This window comes from Rhinoderma darwinii, chromosome 6 (genome assembly GCF_050947455.1).
Source record: "Rhinoderma darwinii isolate aRhiDar2 chromosome 6, aRhiDar2.hap1, whole genome shotgun sequence".
Classification (NCBI taxonomy): Eukaryota; Metazoa; Chordata; class Amphibia; order Anura; family Rhinodermatidae; genus Rhinoderma; species Rhinoderma darwinii.
The window spans coordinates 18,693,677-18,711,672 of NC_134692.1; the positions used below are offsets into that span (position 1 = coordinate 18,693,677).

Here is a 17,996-nt window from a genome sequence, read left to right on the forward strand (position 1 = left end):
TGACCGCATCATCCAAGAGTCACAGCGACTTAACGGCTATGGTCACCTTAGCACTGAACTTATTTTATTGTTCATTTGCTTCCTACATGCAAAATTAAGCAACTTACTATATAGTCTTCGTTAAAAAATGTCATACCATTCATTTTGCTGCTATGGAATCTGTGTAACTCCTTCACCTAGCTAGTTGTCCTGCAAATTCTGACATAAATCCGACATCAAACGGCTTTGACGTCATGCGCTCTCTCTGCTCTCCTCCTCCTTTCCCTCACTGTTAAAGATAGCAGCAGGGAGGGAGAGGTGTGGAGAGGGTGGAAAGCTATTTTAATGGCAATGTTTTTCCCCCATCCTCTACAGGTTCCCGGAGATTCTTTGAAAAAGAAACAAACTTTCTAAGCTAGTCATTCACGCACACAACTTGACTTTTGAATAACCATTCAGCCAACAGCTATCTTCCCGGACTTTGCTTGCTAGGCTTAGCCTAATAGACACGTTATTTCTATGGAGGGAGAACCGCCAAAATATTAGGACCCGACTAGTTAAGATTCAAATTGTCAAATCTGTTTACCCCATTGGAAGATGATGGGGAGAGAGGAGCTGTCCTCAAAGCGGAAGGTTGGTAGATATGACCAAAATCTTTGGGATCCATCGACAAAAAGTTATCGAACCCCTTAAGCGCAAAACTCTAAGTGGCCCTCTAGACTTGAATGCTGTGGCACTGAAGTGTGTGTGCAGATGGAGCAGACCTGGTGACTAAGTTCCCGATTATAGTCTTGTTTACCATCCTAGGTATTGACATAAAGAAAAAGGAGCGCAACAAACATTTCCAGCCACAAGATACGTCAGTCAGTCACAAGCAAAGTGTTTTCAGGCGCAGGGTCCGCTTTGTCTTCCCTTTCCTTCATGAGAGAATCAGACACGCCAATTACTCATCACTATCTCCAACATCACCCGGCATCTCTACCTAGCTATAATTGTGTCTCCATCAGATTCTAAAATATTTTCTCAATTTCAAGGTCAATTATGTGCATTCCTTTCTTGTAATTAAGGCGCACCAAAGTGGCCTGTGGTTACATCTCTCGAGTGATTACCACCCACCTCCCAGTCCCGCATTGTGCCCCATCAATTAATCCTATTTTTTGTGGTCCCTCCCAGTCCTCCCGTGACAGATCTAAGCCACTACTGATTGTGATTAATCCCAAAGCAATCAATTCCAGACCACATCTGATGACATCTCTGAAAACTTTGCAAGGGAAACTACAAAAAAAAAGGGGGTATTCTAATCGCAACCAGTGAGATGTTTGCTTTTATTTTCTCAACCAAATCAGGAGAAACATGATTAAAACATAATTTGTTTTCTTACCTTTTACCTTAGGATTTGTCTGGTCTACAAAATGCATTAACAGACACCAGCGGTCATAAAGAGCGGTTCTGGAGGACCCGGGAGGTCCTTGCATTACATGGACAGCCCATTCATTTCTATAGGCACTGTGTAATACTTAATTTTTCCTGTGGAGGCACTGCAGGGACTGAACACCTGCTCCCGAGATCCCCTACGGATTACAACTGATCACTGGGGGGTTCCAGTTTATTATTGAAGAACCATTCTAACTAAAAACAGATTATGCAAAGCAAACAACCCCTTTAAAGAGCATTTTGTCTTAAAATCAAAAAACCTAATCCATTAATAGACTGCAGTCTGAGAACTAACACCCCAGATCAAAATAAATATCAGCTTCCACCCTGGACAGCTAACATGTAGATGGGAATATGTACCTTTATGAGGTGTGGTAGTCAGCAGTTATGTCAACTCTGGCCAAATACATAAGAGATATTGCACCTACAAAGTCCCTGACACACAAATCACTATATTAAATAAGAAAAACTGTATTTCATTACTTACGACAATCACAACATATGATAAAAACATTTAACATAGCTGAAGGAAGAGGGAGGCCATGCCTGGTTTATTAATGTAATACAAATCCCAGAAAACAAAACATAAAAATAAAGTACATAGAACTGAACCAGTCCAGTACTAAAAGTATACTGCCAGGCATGGTCTAATAGGCAGATACCTATGGAAAACTGGGGGTGCGCCCATGGGTAAACAAAGGAAGCCCCCCCCCCTCCCTCTGTCAAGCTTCTTAAATTCTGCATTCACTATTGACTGCAGAACCTACTGGGTTAAAGGCCGGGATCAGAGATTTCTCTGATCCCGGAAGTTACAGCATGGGTCCTGCTGTCAGGCCAGCTTCTGCTATAGACTGTACGGGTATTGCTACTGTGCCTGCGCGATCACAATGAAATACAGGTACGTCATAAAGCCTTTAGTTAAAGGGGTTGTCCAGCCCCATAATTTTTATTGGAAAAACAGAATAGAATGGTGTAAAATAACGACGCCCGTAAGGGTATGTGCACACACAAACTCAAAAACGTCTGAAAATACGGAGCGGTTTTCAAGGGAAAACAGCTCCTGATTTTCAGATGTTTTTTAAGCCACTCGCGGTTTTCACGGGCCGTCGGAACAGAACGCTGTTTTTCCCATTGAAATCAGTGGACAGATGTTTGGAGGTGTTATGCTTTCGTTTTTTCAGCCGTTTTTTAGGACGTTTACGGCCCGAAAAACGGCTGAAAACACTTTGTGTCGACATACCATAGTACTCACTTTATCAATCTCCCGTTGCTCTTGTGCCACTGCTCCCCGGTTCCCGTCCAGTTTCTATTTTTCCCGTTCCAGCAATAACATGTCGACAAAACACGTCACCGATGCAGTCAATCACTGGCTGCAGTGGTGACCTCAGTGGTCTCGACACGTCACCGCTATAGCCAGCCGTCCTCTCCGATCCCGGGAGAACATTTTATATATGATGGGGTATAGATTACTAGATGTCCTCCAGTTGTGCCCCTTTGCCGTGAATCCGCTGTTTTAGGATCCCCTCTCTGCTGTCCCAAAATGGCTGCAGCGCTTCATAGACTACGAGTCTGAGACACTCCCACTGTTCTCGAATTGGTCAGAGCAACTCACAGTTCTGTCCAATCCGTGAACAGAGGGAGTGTCTTAGTCTTAGTAGCGCTGTGGTCATTTTGAGACAACACAGAGGGAACCCAAAAATGGCAGGTCCACAGCATAGGAGGCAACTGGAGGGCATCAGGCAATATTACTCCATATACCCCATCACATTTAGAATTTTATTCGGAGGCCGGAGGGTCTCTTTAAGGGGTCAAGGCCAAAAAAATTCCTAGTCTTCTAGGGGTTAAAGGTGGTCTTTTCCGCTTTTCCAGTTCTGAAATTGTGATATAGGGCAAAACAGGAGCAAGAAACAGACGATTACGTGAGGTTTTATTCATGGCTTTTTTCTTCATTACTGCTCCTTTACCGATTATTGTACGGACACTTTAGGTTCTAGTGGCAAATTTTAGAGCCCATTGGTTACCTGGGTTCCTGTCAGCCCCGTGTTAAGGCTCGGGATTTTTGCTTTTTTTTTTTACCACTTCAGTCTTTTTACACCGTCTTATGAACTTCTAGTCTTTGATGGTACTGACTATCGTCTTCTCCACGAATGTCCGGTATCATTGTTTTTGATCTAAACATCAGTGATAAAGCTTATGTATAAATTTTATTTATTTTTTGTCTTTTTATTCATTTCCTGGAATTAGACCTCTATTAGCGAGAAGGAACACAAAGTGATATGCACATCATTCCGCGTGGTAACAACTCACTAGTAGTGTGTCATTTTCACCTCGTCACCTCTTCCTGACACTTTGATCTTTGCACCTTTTTCGTCAGAGTTCAATACCTCTCCTTCTACCATAACACTGACAGCATCGCACCTTGACTGAACTATGTGATTCATTAACAGAATCCTACCCTTCAATGTTTGGACCCTTTGCTCTCTGTGACTTGAAGCCCATATGTCAACCTACCTTTAATTTTCACATTGGCGCGCTATTGACAGCACCATTTAGCTGCAACTAAAATTATCCAAGCTTCTGCTCATAAACCCCGAAACGTAATTTAACACACCAAACGCTTGATTTCCATGACAATTCAATGAAATTATTTTTGCTTTTTGAAATATTTTGTGGATGAATTTTATTGAAAAATTGTGCCGGGAGTCCAGGTTGTGTAATGATCCTTCTTTATGATCTGTGTATAGGACAGATAACAGGATACTTTACCCGGCCATTCCCACCTCTGCCCTTTAAGTTAACCTACAACTAATTCCATTAATTTCATGCTAATTTCAGCCAGACAGATGGCACCCGTATCAGTCACATCTCTGCCGCCACCATGTCACGCAAAAGAGTTTTTATTCAAGTCTCAATCAAACCGATCAAACTGCTGTGATCTTAGATAGGAAAAAGAATGTAAAATGTAAATATAAAAAAAAAATAAAAGAAACAAAGACTAGAGCTCTACAGACCGCACAGACATTGCAATGGGAGAGGCAGTAATATCTCTTTAAGTGTAGATCCAGTTTAAAGGAGTTTTCCTCGAATCATAAATTATCAACTATCTACAGGATAGGTGATAAATTTATGATCACTGGGGGCCCCACCATGGAGACCCCACCCCCCCCGACCGATCAGGAGAACGGAGCTCCTAAACCCCCAGATCCTCCTCACTGCACCCATCACAGAGAGGAGGAGCTTGAATGGAGCGGCAGTTGAGCATGCACCCGCCACTTCACTCAATGTCTATGAGAATGACCGAAACAGCAGAGCGCTGTACTCGACTGTTTCCGTCATTCCCATAGACATTGAGACACTGCACATGCTCGACCGCTGCTCCATTCAATGTCCTCCTCACTGCGACGAGCAACGTCTGTAATATTGTTTATATAGATGTCATATCTCCTATAGCGAGCCACTCAGCGGCGCTTCCGAGTCACTGGTTGGGTACTGCTGATATAGAGTATAATACACAATATTATACTTAAAGCAGTTCTCCACTTTGGACAACACAATAAGATGATTACAAAGTATCCACCTGCTGGAACCCCCAGCAATAAGCTATAATCTGTGAGACCTGGCTGTATGTATTCAATTTCCCTGCAGCACCTCCACAGGGGAAATTATGTATTACACAGTACCCATTTATATCAATGTGTTGTCTGTGTAATACAGGAGAGGTCCTCCAGAGCAAGAGACGCTCTTTGTAACCGCTCACCACTCTGGACAAGAGATGAGGATCCTGGACTATTTACTCAGAATTCTTTAAAAGGGTATATGAAAATGGGTTTTCTAAACCGAGGGAACCCCTTTAAAGAAGCACTCCAGCACCACAATGACATTTTCACCCCTAACCTCTACCATTATGCTGGTTCTCTCCCCTTTCCCCAATCTAACCTGTTGATTTGAAAACTAATTTTGCATTTGCTTGCACTAGTCTTCTTCGGCAGGAACCAGTGGGGCAGTGTAGTTTCTCGGCGTCTAGCAGCCGCTGTGTGAAGGTGGAGATCTCCTCCCAGGGAAACGGCATAAATGACTAACACCAATACCAGCAAGTAGCAGATCGTACAAGATGCTGGAGACGACCTCGGTTACCTGATGCCTGCCCGGACTGTCGATTATTGCAAATTCTGGTGCACATTTTACTATGCAGAATATATCGCCCTGACTTCAGTCATCAGGATTGCAGGTAAGTATTGTCAGGGTTTTCACCGGTGTTTCCCTTTAAGAATCCTGAGATTCTTACAACTGCTGAAGAAAGAATAAGCGGAGTACCTGAGGAGTGAGGTCATTGAGCACATGTGATTTCTGGGGGCATCCAGGACACCGTCTGCACATGGTGAGGATCAGGTTATGCTTTCCAGCAATGACTCAGGGTTTTAGGGCTTCGCTCCCTGGGTGCTTGCCTGCATGTTGAACAGACCTGTAACCACTCATTTTATGAGAAGCGCGGAGCATATATCCAACAAACAGGCTGCACATGGCAGCGTTCACCCATTACATGCCCAGATATGCCACGCTTTAAATAGCCTTCATTTACTGTAACAGGACAAGCCCCGAATTCAGCTGTTATGTAAACTATTTTCTAGAAGTAGAGAATAGCGAGAGTTCATGCGGAATAACCCAGGACGGAGATGACGTAGCAACGATCTCTCTACTTTGTAGTCACATGTCTGCGTACTCGGGAACATGGGAAATAAGCGACATGTATAGATATACGAGTATATAGACCGTCAGTACGCCGAGGCTTAGTGAGACCGTATTAATATAGAAGTCACCCCCTGACGTAAATTATAAGTCACCAAGGAGTGTTGCGACCATATGAAAGCAGGAGGGCGTCCTACGTACCTGTCACGAGCTCTGAGAAAACTCCTAATATTCTCTGTAATTTATACCAGCGCAATATTATTCCTTTTTAACACACCTCAGCTGCTGCAGAACCTCTTTTGAAACAGTCCATTTATATTGACATGATACGCTCTCAAAAGCTGCAGCATCTAAGGAGTATATTATGTGGTTCTGCAGCAGCTGAGATGTGTAGAATGATGTTCTGCCGCAGCTGAGATGTGTATTATGATGTTCTGCAGCAGCGGAGATGTGTATAATGATGTTCTGCCGCAGCTGAGATGTATATAATGATGTTCTGCCGCAGCTGAGATGTGTATAATGATGTTCTGCAGCAGCTGAGATGTGTATAATGATGTTCTGCAGCAGCTGAGATGTGTATTAGGATGTTCGGCAGCAGCTGAGATGTGTATAATGATGTTCTGCAGCAGCTGAGATGTGTATAATGATGTTCTGCAGCAGCTGAGGCACAATACTGTATAATAAACACTGCAGCTGCTGAAGAAGCACTTTTCTAGAGGGAGAGAGCATTACATGTCAGTCAGGCTATGTTCACATCAGCGTCAGGGCTCCGTTCTGTCCGAGCTTTCCGTTGGAACGGAACCCTGACTGATACAAACTGAAACCGTAGGTTTCCGTTTCCATCACCATTAATTTCAACGGTGAAGGATCCGGTGCCAATGGTTTCAGTTTGTCTCCGTCGACTAGTAGGCGACTACAGTATTCATCCCGTCAAGACGACGGAACCCTTGCACAACGGAGACAAACTGAAACCATTGGCACCGAATCCGTCACCATTGAAATCAAAGGCGATGGAAACGAAAACCTACAGTTTCCGTTTGTGTCTGTCAGGGATCCGTTCCGACAGAACGGAGCCCCGACGCAGATGTGAACGAAGCCTCAGTGGTTGAAACAGAAGAAGGAACTTCCTGCAAAAGCAATCTGCAGGAAGAGATAAGGAGCAGCTATGTGGGACCGCTCATCTTTGTTTATGATAGGTCATCAATATTTGCTCGGTGGGGGTCCGACCTCCAGGACCCCCACTTATCAGCACAATGACGGGTGCTCCAGTGATTTGGACTGGGCTGCAGTACCAAGCACAACCCGCAGTACCTAAAACTTATGTGCCTGAGTTAACGATGGGGCCCCTTCAATGTGAGGATCGGGGGTCAGACCCTCACTGTTCAAGTATTAAAGGGCAATGGTAAGGATAAGCCATCAATACGAGAAACATTAAAGTGGTTTTCATAGAATTTTTACAAGCGTTTTCGGTGTCGTTCTTTTCTATTCATTACATTTATCTTTACAACAAAAGAAAACACCCTACCTAAAGCAAAAAAAAAAACAATAAAAAAAAACGGTACTGAATCAAAAAACGCACAGATCTCAAAGGGTAGTCACCCAGCTTTCTCAGGGTCCAGAATGTAATAAATTCAGGCTATACAGGAGTCTGGGAATCTGTAAGGACAATGGAAGAAACAGAAGAGGACGACTCAGGAACTTCCATGTTTATTTTTAGTTTGTTATTGTTATCAGTGTTATTAAATGTTGTATTTTGTGTTATTTTCTATTATCTATGTCGTTTGTGTTTGTCCCTGTATATATAACGTTGTGCTGAATTACACGTTACTTTGTGTTTTACATTCTGCCCCCCTCCCTCTTCCGCTTTGTAACACGCTTGTAGTTTGTCTTTAAAATAAACTTTTCAGACTTCAGGGAGTAAATGCAGAAGAACACTTCCCCTGGGGGTTATTTTAAGGGCCAGGGTTTGTTACAAATAATATCTTTTATCCATATGAAGTCACCTGGGGGGCAGTATACAATGTTACACACTATTTTTATTTGGACGAGATAAGCTATCAGAGCTATTAGGAGCATAAACTTGAAGCTATGTTGCCATGTATAGCCTGCCAGTGCCGCCGGCTGCAGAGACGCTACTCCTGGGAGGAGGGGGCCGAGGATTTTGGTTGTAAATACAAGGTTTGGGAAAAGCAAAAATTAGGAGGATGCTCATCTTTACACTAAAAACACTTATGAGATCAGTACAGTCAAGGGAGGGACCTATATGTATGTATGTATATATGTGTTTATTTTAATAAGTAGACATAAGAGGTGTTTTCCAGATTATCTCCCAGGGAGACAAATGATACGGCATGCCAGATCCTTCCTTCCATCGACGCCTGCCTTCACAATCGCACCAAACTAGTCGGCTTCAGGCGACATTAATCAGATGTGTATCTACGACTGCCACAATAAGATGAGCCATTATGTATCGCAAGAAACCACTAAAGACTGCGCAGACCTTTGAACACTGGAAGCAGGCCGGTCTCCTGGGATGACCATTCAGCCCAGGAGACCACTGCAGCCCCTGATTGCGTCTTCCCAAGAGGCCGGCCCTCTGACGTCATCCAGGCTGGCCTCCTGGGATGACGTTTCATCCCATGTGACCGTCGCTACGGCCTGTGATTGGCTGCAGCGGTCACATGGGATGAAACGTTGTCCCAGGAGACCGCGCTGTAGGGAGGATCACAGACTATATAATGCCTATTACTAGACTAGATGGCCAAATAATACCACCGCAGAATTCTTAAATAATACCATCATACAGTGCCCAAATAACAGAGCCAGTGCCCAATAATATCATGTACTGACCACATAATACCAGCATAAAGTTCCTAATTAATACTGCCAGTGACCAGATAAGAGTGCCACACAATGCCCAAATAATAGAGTGCTTATAATTACTGTATACCCCCATAGTGTTTCCAAATAAAAGTGCCGTAGATAGTGTCAAAAAATACTGCCATAGTGCTCCAAATGTACCGATATACATGTGTATATACGTTTCTTTGGTGTCTCTAGTGGAATGTTTATCTTAGCACCAGTGTGGGACTATGATGTCACCATTCAAATACAATGACATCACTCACATGTGCTGTGCAGTCAATTGAGGGGTGGGTATGTTGGCTATATGGTTATGAAGTTGTGGTAGAGAACCAATGAGCTATAGGTCTCAGGTCAAATATATGTATGACATATAAATGGTTACAACATAAATCTGTCTGCCACCCGTAGATGATAAAATAAGTGGTCACCTCCTATGTTGAAAGTTAAATGATCGGGGAAGTGAGACAATTATCTAGAATAAGACATGGACACCATCAGGTTTAGTCTGCACGGCTTATTCATCAGATGAAACTTATGCAAACAGGTCAAATAACGCCGGGAAATGATAGAAGTGTAGAACACGCTCAGTATGTGGTGACGAGAGACACATTAGCCGCTCCTGTGACGGAGCCGCGTACCTGGACCTCTCTAAGGTGATACGTGTGAGCCGGCTGGACACACCTGTTCCAAAAGGCCTGAAGCATCAATCAAAACGACCTCCCTTTAAGGCAATTTGAGCTTCTTGTCTGGAGCTAGGTCATCAAGGACAGATGGCTGCCGTCTCCGAGAGACAGTTCAGTAGATGGAAGCAGGGGCAACGGAGAACGGCAGGGACAAAGGAGAACGGCAGGGACTCTTTGACGAAAGAGATGATCATACTTTTTGCAGAACACGGCAGCATAACCCCCACGTGCCGGGGTGTTGGGTTCACAATCTACAAAGGGCAGAGCCGGGGGAACAAGTATACAGCCATATCTTAACATCAGTATGACGACAACAAAACCAATAGGTATAAAAATGAGTAGTTAGTCTGAGCCTCTCTGTGGCGCTGTTCCTCAGGGAAAACGCAAAGGCTCTTTTGTCTTCAGGTATAAAAGAGTTGTATTGCATAAAAAGTAATTGCAGTGCACAAGATTACGCGTTTCGAGCCCAAAATCGGGCTTTGCATTTTCCCTGAGGAACAGCGCCACAGATCGTCTCAGAGGAACTACTAATTTTTATAACGGTTTATTCCTATTGAATTAGCGGCTTTCTTCGAGAGACCGGGGAACGACTCAAGGCTGACAGTTCTATGGATGGGATGCATTGACTATAACACGCGTTGAGTAGTTGTGCCTCACTGCACAACTAAAAAAGGGGAGCATAACTGCAACCCCCCCCCCCCAAATAACCTAAGGTCCCCACACATAAAGCGCTTCTCTCTCTTTTTTTTCCTCCCTATCTAACAAAACTACAAAACCAAAACTTCCAACCACCCTTCCCCCGCACTATTGAACTGAACTAAACGTAGACCACTGCAGAAACCTATGGCGCTCGGTTCAGATGTTGCGGCTCTAATTTGGACGTTAAAATGCATCTGTATTATGGCCGCATGATCGCAACCTTACAGTCATTTACCAAAATAACTACAATACTGAAATACCTAAAGGACAAACATCCCATGACACTGGGGGTGGATATAGAACGCAATAATATATTCCTTATAGTCACAGTATAATTCAAAATTCAGATTAAAACAATTTCCAGATTATCAGACTGATTTTTCAAATAAACTTCCATCTTCATAGGGTTAATTTTGGTTGTCCAGAGTCTCTACACAACCTGATGTTCTCCTGTGGACCGTCAAAAGTGCCGACTATAGGGTGATCACAAAATGATTGGAGTTATATGGGTGATGACGACAAAGTTATCCGGATGATCACGACATGAATAGTTATATGGACCATTCCTCACGGCACTAGACTAAAGAAATCCTACTATACCATCAACAAGAAAACAGAGCATAGAAAAACGTCCGTATACCCCAAGCAGCAAGAAGATCGCTGAAGCCTTTGTTTTGCCATGTTTCCCCCATAACGTGCCGGCTCTCGGATTAGCGGGGAGCTTACATGCGATTTTTACGAGGAAACAATGACGCAAACACAATTTCAGTTCTGCAGCGCGGCCCATTGGTTTCTGCTTTGTCAATTTACCCTATAGACTCAATTGGGATAAAGCCACGGCACTCAAAACCCCATATAGCCCTTCTGTACCTCCATCCCCACAAGTCCAGTGAGTCCAACCCATCTCCGCAAGTCTTAAGATTGCCTGTTTGGAGGGCGTGTTTAAAAAGCGCCATATGCAAATTACGGTGCCGTGTGACCGCATCCGTGACGCCAACACGAAAGTGCGGTGGATGCCATTACGTGGTGTCCCTGTAACATACATAGAGAGTTTGTTTTAAACAAGCTTTCGGCTCAGCTGTTTCCTACTTGTCTGTTTTAGTATTTACTTGTATTCCCTATAAAATAACAATTTTAGAGCAATTTTTCTAAGAACCCTGCATTGTGCAATTCCTCTATTATGCCTCCTGGAAATGTATGACTAAATTGACAACAGGGCCCTTGTTAATAGAGTGTGTCCCCCACACATACTTTGAGAACTGAATGAACAGTGTCAAACTCTGTAGGGACACGCCTAATTGACCAGAGGAATGGTAACACCCAGTTGTCATTTAATCATAATTTCCAAGAGGCATAACAGAGGAATGGCTCAGACGAGCGTGCATGTGTTTTTAATAGGGTGAAATCTGCTGCCAGACTCTGACATACATCTATTGTGTATGGCTAGCTTCACGGTCATCTCTTCCCCTGTACAGCCGGTGATAGCCTTGGGGTCACTGGAGGGAAAGAGATGACAGTAACAGGCTGGGGTCTTTCTTCTTGCTCTCACTTGCAGCTGCCCCTCTCCCTCCTCCCTTAGGCTATGTTCACACAGAGTTTTTTGCAGGCGGAATTTCTGCCTCAAAATTCCGTTTGGAAGTTTGAGGCCGATTTTCGCTGCGTTTTTCGCAGCATTTTTCGCCCGCGGCCATTGAGCGCCGCAGGCATAAAACGCCATGAAATACGCTTTCTCTGCCTCCCATTGATGTCAATGGGAGGTACGCCCGAAGACAGGGCATGTCGCTTCTTTTTCACGCGAGGCGGTTTTACAGCTTGCGGGAGAAAACCGCCCCCGCCTCCCATTGAAATCAATGGGAGGCATTTTAGGGCCGTTTTTGACTAGTTTTTCGGCGTGGTTTCCGCGTAAAAAAACTCAGTGTGAACATACCAGGAAGTAAAACTTTTCCCTGCTGCTCTCCAATTACAAACGGGTGCTGCGTCCCAAATATTTCTCCCAGAATATGGAGTATCACTTAAAAAGCTAAGATTCTGGGCTTTAATACAATACCAAGATCTAAGCTCAGGCCCCTGTATTCGCGCCACGAAGGGCCTTTAAATTCATGACCTAATACATCCGTCCCTGGCAGCCATAGGGCTCTGTCTTTAAAGTACAGGACCGCTTTATCACGTGATCCATTTTCTGATAAATTAGACAATATACTAATATCAGATCTTCAGCCGGACTACAAAGACCAGAGGAGAAGAACAAGTTACCCATTACAGTAGATACGGGATGACAGGCCGGCGTGATGGATTCTGCATTCGTGGGATCTCTTAAAATGTAGGTAATCCAATGAATTAAAATTAAATTAAGTTAGGTCAATGTAATTTAAGTTTAACTAATGGGGTGTGTGTCTGTGAGTAATGTCTGATTATCTTATTACACGGAGCACAGGATGTCTTGTGACGCTGACCTTGAGGATGGAGATAACCTTGTGATTCGCTGGAGGTCACGGCTGTGATAGAGATTATAGGACACGGCAGAACATTTTTTAGTTACACGTCAAAAACGCCTGTTAACTTCCACAACCAAGAGTCCGGAGACTGGAAGCCGAGCTTCACACGGCATGTACGCATTGTATACATTTCTTTATAAATTGATTTCATGCCGTCATGGCGACAGAAACAGACGGCAAACAGGATCCGTAATCTTCTTCATTATATCTATTACAAACCCTCTCATACGTTACAGGACATTTACGGTTAATAAAGTTTCAATACTGTACGATGAAAAGTTCTGCAACTTCATGATTTACTTTGTATTGCAATATGGTAACATTTTCAAGATCTCTGCTTGCTGTTATATTCTAGTTTGCAATAAGAGGCTAAAAAAACTGTCTTGATTATGTCCTGCTGACACTGGTGCAGGGCTTGTTACAGTGTATTAGAGCGCGCTCTTGTAACGAGCCATGCCTCGGGTGTAGTTTAGAACTGGACATTAGGCCTTGTTCACACAGTGCAGATTTTGAATGCATTTTTTTACGATTAAACCAGAATTGGATCCAGGAGAACAGACCTATAACATCTTCCTTTATATATATATGTCTTCTGTTTAGGATCAGTTCCTGGTTTTGGCCTAAGAGATACATGCAGAATCTGCAGCAAATCTGCACAGTGATTCACGCTCGTGTGAATGGGCCCTTAAGCTGTATTCACACTTGGGAAAAATGGCTTGGTTTTGCAGCAATTTTCAAAACATTGTGGCAAAAAAACGCAAATTAACCATGACGTGTGAACACAGCCATAGAATTTCTGGATTATAATAAACTGGATTAAAGGAAAACTCATGAACAAACTGATACACTGTGTGATGCCTAGTGCGGGGCCTGAGGGGGCGGAGCATGACACATCACAGACAGAAGTCATACAACGCCCTCCTTAGGCCACGACTTTTTGCTGGAGTGTCCCTTTAAGAAATCTCACTCTTGCGGTGCGGTCATGTCGCTTTTTTGCCGCAATTTTCATGAAATCTTGACAAAATGAGAATCGCAACAGAAAACGTGATCTAAACCCGGAAGTGAGAATAAACCCTGGTGGCTTCTAGCAGGTAACATAATGCAGCACAGGTCCAACCCTCGAGATCAGCGGTCTCAAACCTCTGGTTCTCCACCTAGTGTGAGACTACAACTCCCAGCATGTCCTGGTAGCTGCAAGCTGTCGGGGAATGATGGGAATTGAAGTTTTCCAACAGCTATGACTTGTTTTCAGCTGTAATAAGGAACGGTGCTGAACGTCGGACGTCCTGCTGACACTTTACTGTAAACGTGCTATTACCTGTACGAGTCACTGGCTGGCACTGCCTGCATGAAGTGGAGAGCAGCGGTGCGGGCCCTCCAGTGCCACTTCTTAGCCGGGAGACTGTAGAGGACGCAGCCTTCCATTTCTCCGTTCACCAGGTCCATCAGCTGCTTGTGGGACCCGCCGTAAAACGCCTCGATCAGAAGGACGCTCATTGCCGATCCTGTGATAGAGGAAGCATTATAATACAATAAATACTATTATATGACAGAGGCGTCAATAAGTATGCGCCCCCAGTGATTTACCGCAGTAATGGGTTCCAAGTCCGCCATTAATATTTCAACTCAACTCCTACCCCCATCATACTGCTGCTCGTCCTCTAGCCCCATGAAGACAAATCCGACCCGTTCATTTAAATATTGTAACCCAGTCTTTGTCCGCTTGGAAAAATCCTGCTTGTCTCCATGGCAGCAAGCCCTGAGGGACGGGACGGCCATTACTTTATGGATTTGTCATTTGCCGTCTGCATAGGGACCGCTCAGCGGCAATGGCTGATCACAGAGGATGATGGAGATCTGAGGTGGTCACCCAATGCCTGCATGGATTGTTGCTATGCAACGGCCCAGGCAAAGATATTCCATTATACAGGAAACTAAAGACACTGCACCAGCTCTCCGGGGATAGAAAATCCTCACCCTGTCCCCGCTGCCGCGTCCGTTTACACTTCTGCGTGATGTCACGTGAGCGACCCGATCACAAGATCCATTGTCCCTATGGATGACATCATCACACAAGGGTGTAACAGACATCCAACCAGGGGCAGTTATACAAGGTGCAGAGGTACAAGCCAACCCCGGCCCAGGTGTATAAGGGGGTCCAAACACCCCTCTGCCCCACAACGAGCCACCTGTATGGTACGGATTTAGCATTTTTGGCCCCGGAGCTCGAGTTTCACCTCTGCATGCAGCGTGGCCCCGAACAGACGCAGCAATAAAAGGTGAAGAAATATTTATCATTTTGTTCAGAATGAAACGTTTCCGGTGATCTCCGGCAGACGCTTTTTTTACGTCCACACGTTGCATTTGATTCGGATTTCGGTGCAAAATCTGCGTCGGATCCAATAAAAATAAGCATTTTATGCATGTGAATGGTTTTTGCGCGATTCCGTCCACATGCTACAGCGCGGATTTCTACCTTGTAAAAACACGTTGGATTTTAATGCGCCGTCTGAAGGGGGCCTTATTAACATAGAATCTAATTATATTAGGTTTCTTAATCGGAGGAGTCTCAAAATAAGCTCAGACCTCTCCTAGATGTAAAGTTATCAGACCTTCTGGACGATCACATGCCGGATTAAAGGAATTGTACAGGTTTGTGTATATAACTTTAAGTATGTATGGAACTACAAGTCCCAGCATGCTCTCCTGTTCTAGGGGATGAACCAGGCTTGGTAGATGATCACCTATAGTAGAACCACGCGTCCCAGCACGACCCTAGTCATTGCAGATCGCAGTATGTTATGCAGCGCACCCAGGAGCCCCGCACACGGTGACAGATCACGCGGCAATAACCGACATACGTGACAAACGACACAAGTACCGAGAACGTGAGGAAACGCTACTGACCGCTTCCTGCGCATGCGTGCACGGCAATAGACACACCCCCTTCCTCTGCTAAGCTGAGCTGTCATAACCCCGCCTTCCAGTGACGTAGAGAAGAGGCGGGTCCTGAGGAGCTATAAAGTGCTGCGGCCAGTGGCGCGCAGTACGAGGCGCGCAGTACGAGCGGTTTGACGTCACGGCTTCCCTGGAATAGAGTCACTGCGTATAACAATAGCCTGGTGGGAGGACTACAAGTCCCAGCAGATGTGACATCACTATAAAGATACAAAATGAATGAAAATGCCAAACAAAAACTAAAAATAAAGTTTATTATACGTGTGTTGTTACATATCAGCATATAACATATCCATATTACTATCCCTATAAAGGTATGTTCACACAGGCTATTTTTAGCCGTTTTTCGGGCTGTAAATGTCCTGAAAAACGGCTTAAAAATCGGAAACAGAACGCCTGCAAACATCTGCCTATTGGTTTCAATGGGCAATACGGCGTTCTGTTGCGCCGGGGCGTTATTTTACGCCTCATTTTCAAATAACGGCGCTTAAAAAGAAGTGCATGTCACTTCTTGAGCCATTTTTCATTAACTCAATAGAAAAACAGCTCCAAAAACGGCCGTAAAAAACTCCACAAAAAATGCTAGTCACTTAAAAAACGGCTGAAAATCAGAGGCTGTTTTCCCTTGAAAACAGCTCCGAATTTTCAGTCGTTTTTTTGTTAAGCGTGTGAACATACCCTAACCGTAACAAACCGTATAATACATTCAGCACGTTATTTATGTCGAGCGATTTACGGCGTTCAAAATAAAGCCGTTTTTTAATGAATTTCTCTCAATAAAATTAAATATATAATTAAATATATCCAAAAATGATGCCTAAAAAAGCGACCTACTCCTTGTCCTACAAAACACCAGGCCTCACACCGACACAAAAAGAAAAAAAGTTATCACTGGAAATGCAGAGAGGTAAAGATAAAAATGTTCTGGGGCGAGAGATTTTCTACAATTATAAGTTGGAACAAGTGAAGTTGATGTCCCCCCTGCGTCCTCCGTGACATTGGGGGAGATTTATCGAGCTGTCTGAAAAAGTGGCGACACATTACTTACCTCTGGTGTTTGGAAAAACAAACTTCATCTGACGGGAATATCCGAACGCACATACATAGGTCACGTTTTTAACTTTTATCGTGGAGTACGTAGCGTCTACTTTCATACTAACCCAGTTTTTCTCGGTGGCCCGGGTCATTATGTTCAAATTGACAAGTCGTGTTTTAGTCATAAAATTCCATCGCAGTCCTAAGACTAACACAGGTAAACACAACAACGCTCAGGCAATGAGTGAAGGGGCAGGGCCCTTCTTATAGTTCAGGGTGGTCATGGGTTAATTGGTAATTATTTTCATGTGCGCGCGCTGGCCCTTTAAGGCTGGACACGAGCGTGCGCGCGCACCCTACGGGACACAGCCAAACGGAGCGGAAGTGAGCGCTGGCGTCTCCTGGGGAGGAGATGCGGGCCAAGGCTCAGTGATCCATGGCTGTGGCCACTGGCGTAGCTATAGGGGTCGCAGCGGTCGCAATTGCGACCGGGCCCCGAAGCCAAGGGGGCCCACGGCCCCCCCCCGCACCACATCAATAAAAAGTTACTATAGTAACTCGGGCCGCGGGCCCATGTTACTATAGTAACATACTTTACTTACCTTCCTGGTTCCGGATCGCAGCGGAGGTCCTGACGTCAAGCGCTGTGCGCAGCGCATGACGTCACAGCCCTATGCCGCCGCGCACAGCATCGAGACTACAGAACTACAGCCGCGGCCGAAGAGGAAGGTAAGGTTATCCCTGACTGGCGGGGTCTGACTCCCGGGACCCGCCAATCAGCTGTTTTGAAGGGGCCGCAGCACTCGTACGAGAGCTGCTCCCCTTCATTCCTGTCACTTCATTCCGGTCACATTGTGAATCGGTGTCGGCGATTCACAGTGTGGGCGAGTAGTGAAATGAAGGGGAAGCAGCTCTCGTACGAGTGCTGCGGCCCCTTCAAAACAGCTGATTTGCGGGTCCCGGGCGACACATCAGCTATTGATGGCCTATCCTGTGGATAGGCCATCAATGTTTAGGGACTGCACAACCCCTAAGCCTACGATGTAGCAGGCTTAGGGGGCCCATGAGACAGGATCACAGATTGTGTGATCCTGTCTGCTGGGCCCTGTATCTAAGCCAATCACATGGTAGGCTTAGATACATGGCCCATGCGTGATCCTGT

General features: G+C 44.8%; 1 protein-coding gene across 4 annotated transcripts in view; it reads right to left on the bottom strand.

The window, feature by feature from the left end:
- The window catches only part of QTMAN (queuosine-tRNA mannosyltransferase), a 161,593-nt gene extending 145,758 nt beyond the window's left edge, over positions 1–15,835 (bottom strand). For 3 of the 4 annotated variants that reach the window (XM_075829249.1, XM_075829246.1, XM_075829248.1), the window contains exons 1-2: positions 15,586–15,742; positions 14,160–14,346 (exon numbers count right to left, since the gene is read on the bottom strand). In XM_075829249.1, the coding sequence (XP_075685364.1) occupies positions 14,160–14,338 (179 nt within the window). In that variant the 5' untranslated portion in view covers positions 14,339–14,346; positions 15,586–15,742. The other variant, XM_075829247.1, reaches the window with a different exon arrangement.
- Between the last annotated feature and the right edge of the window lie 2,161 nt (positions 15,836–17,996).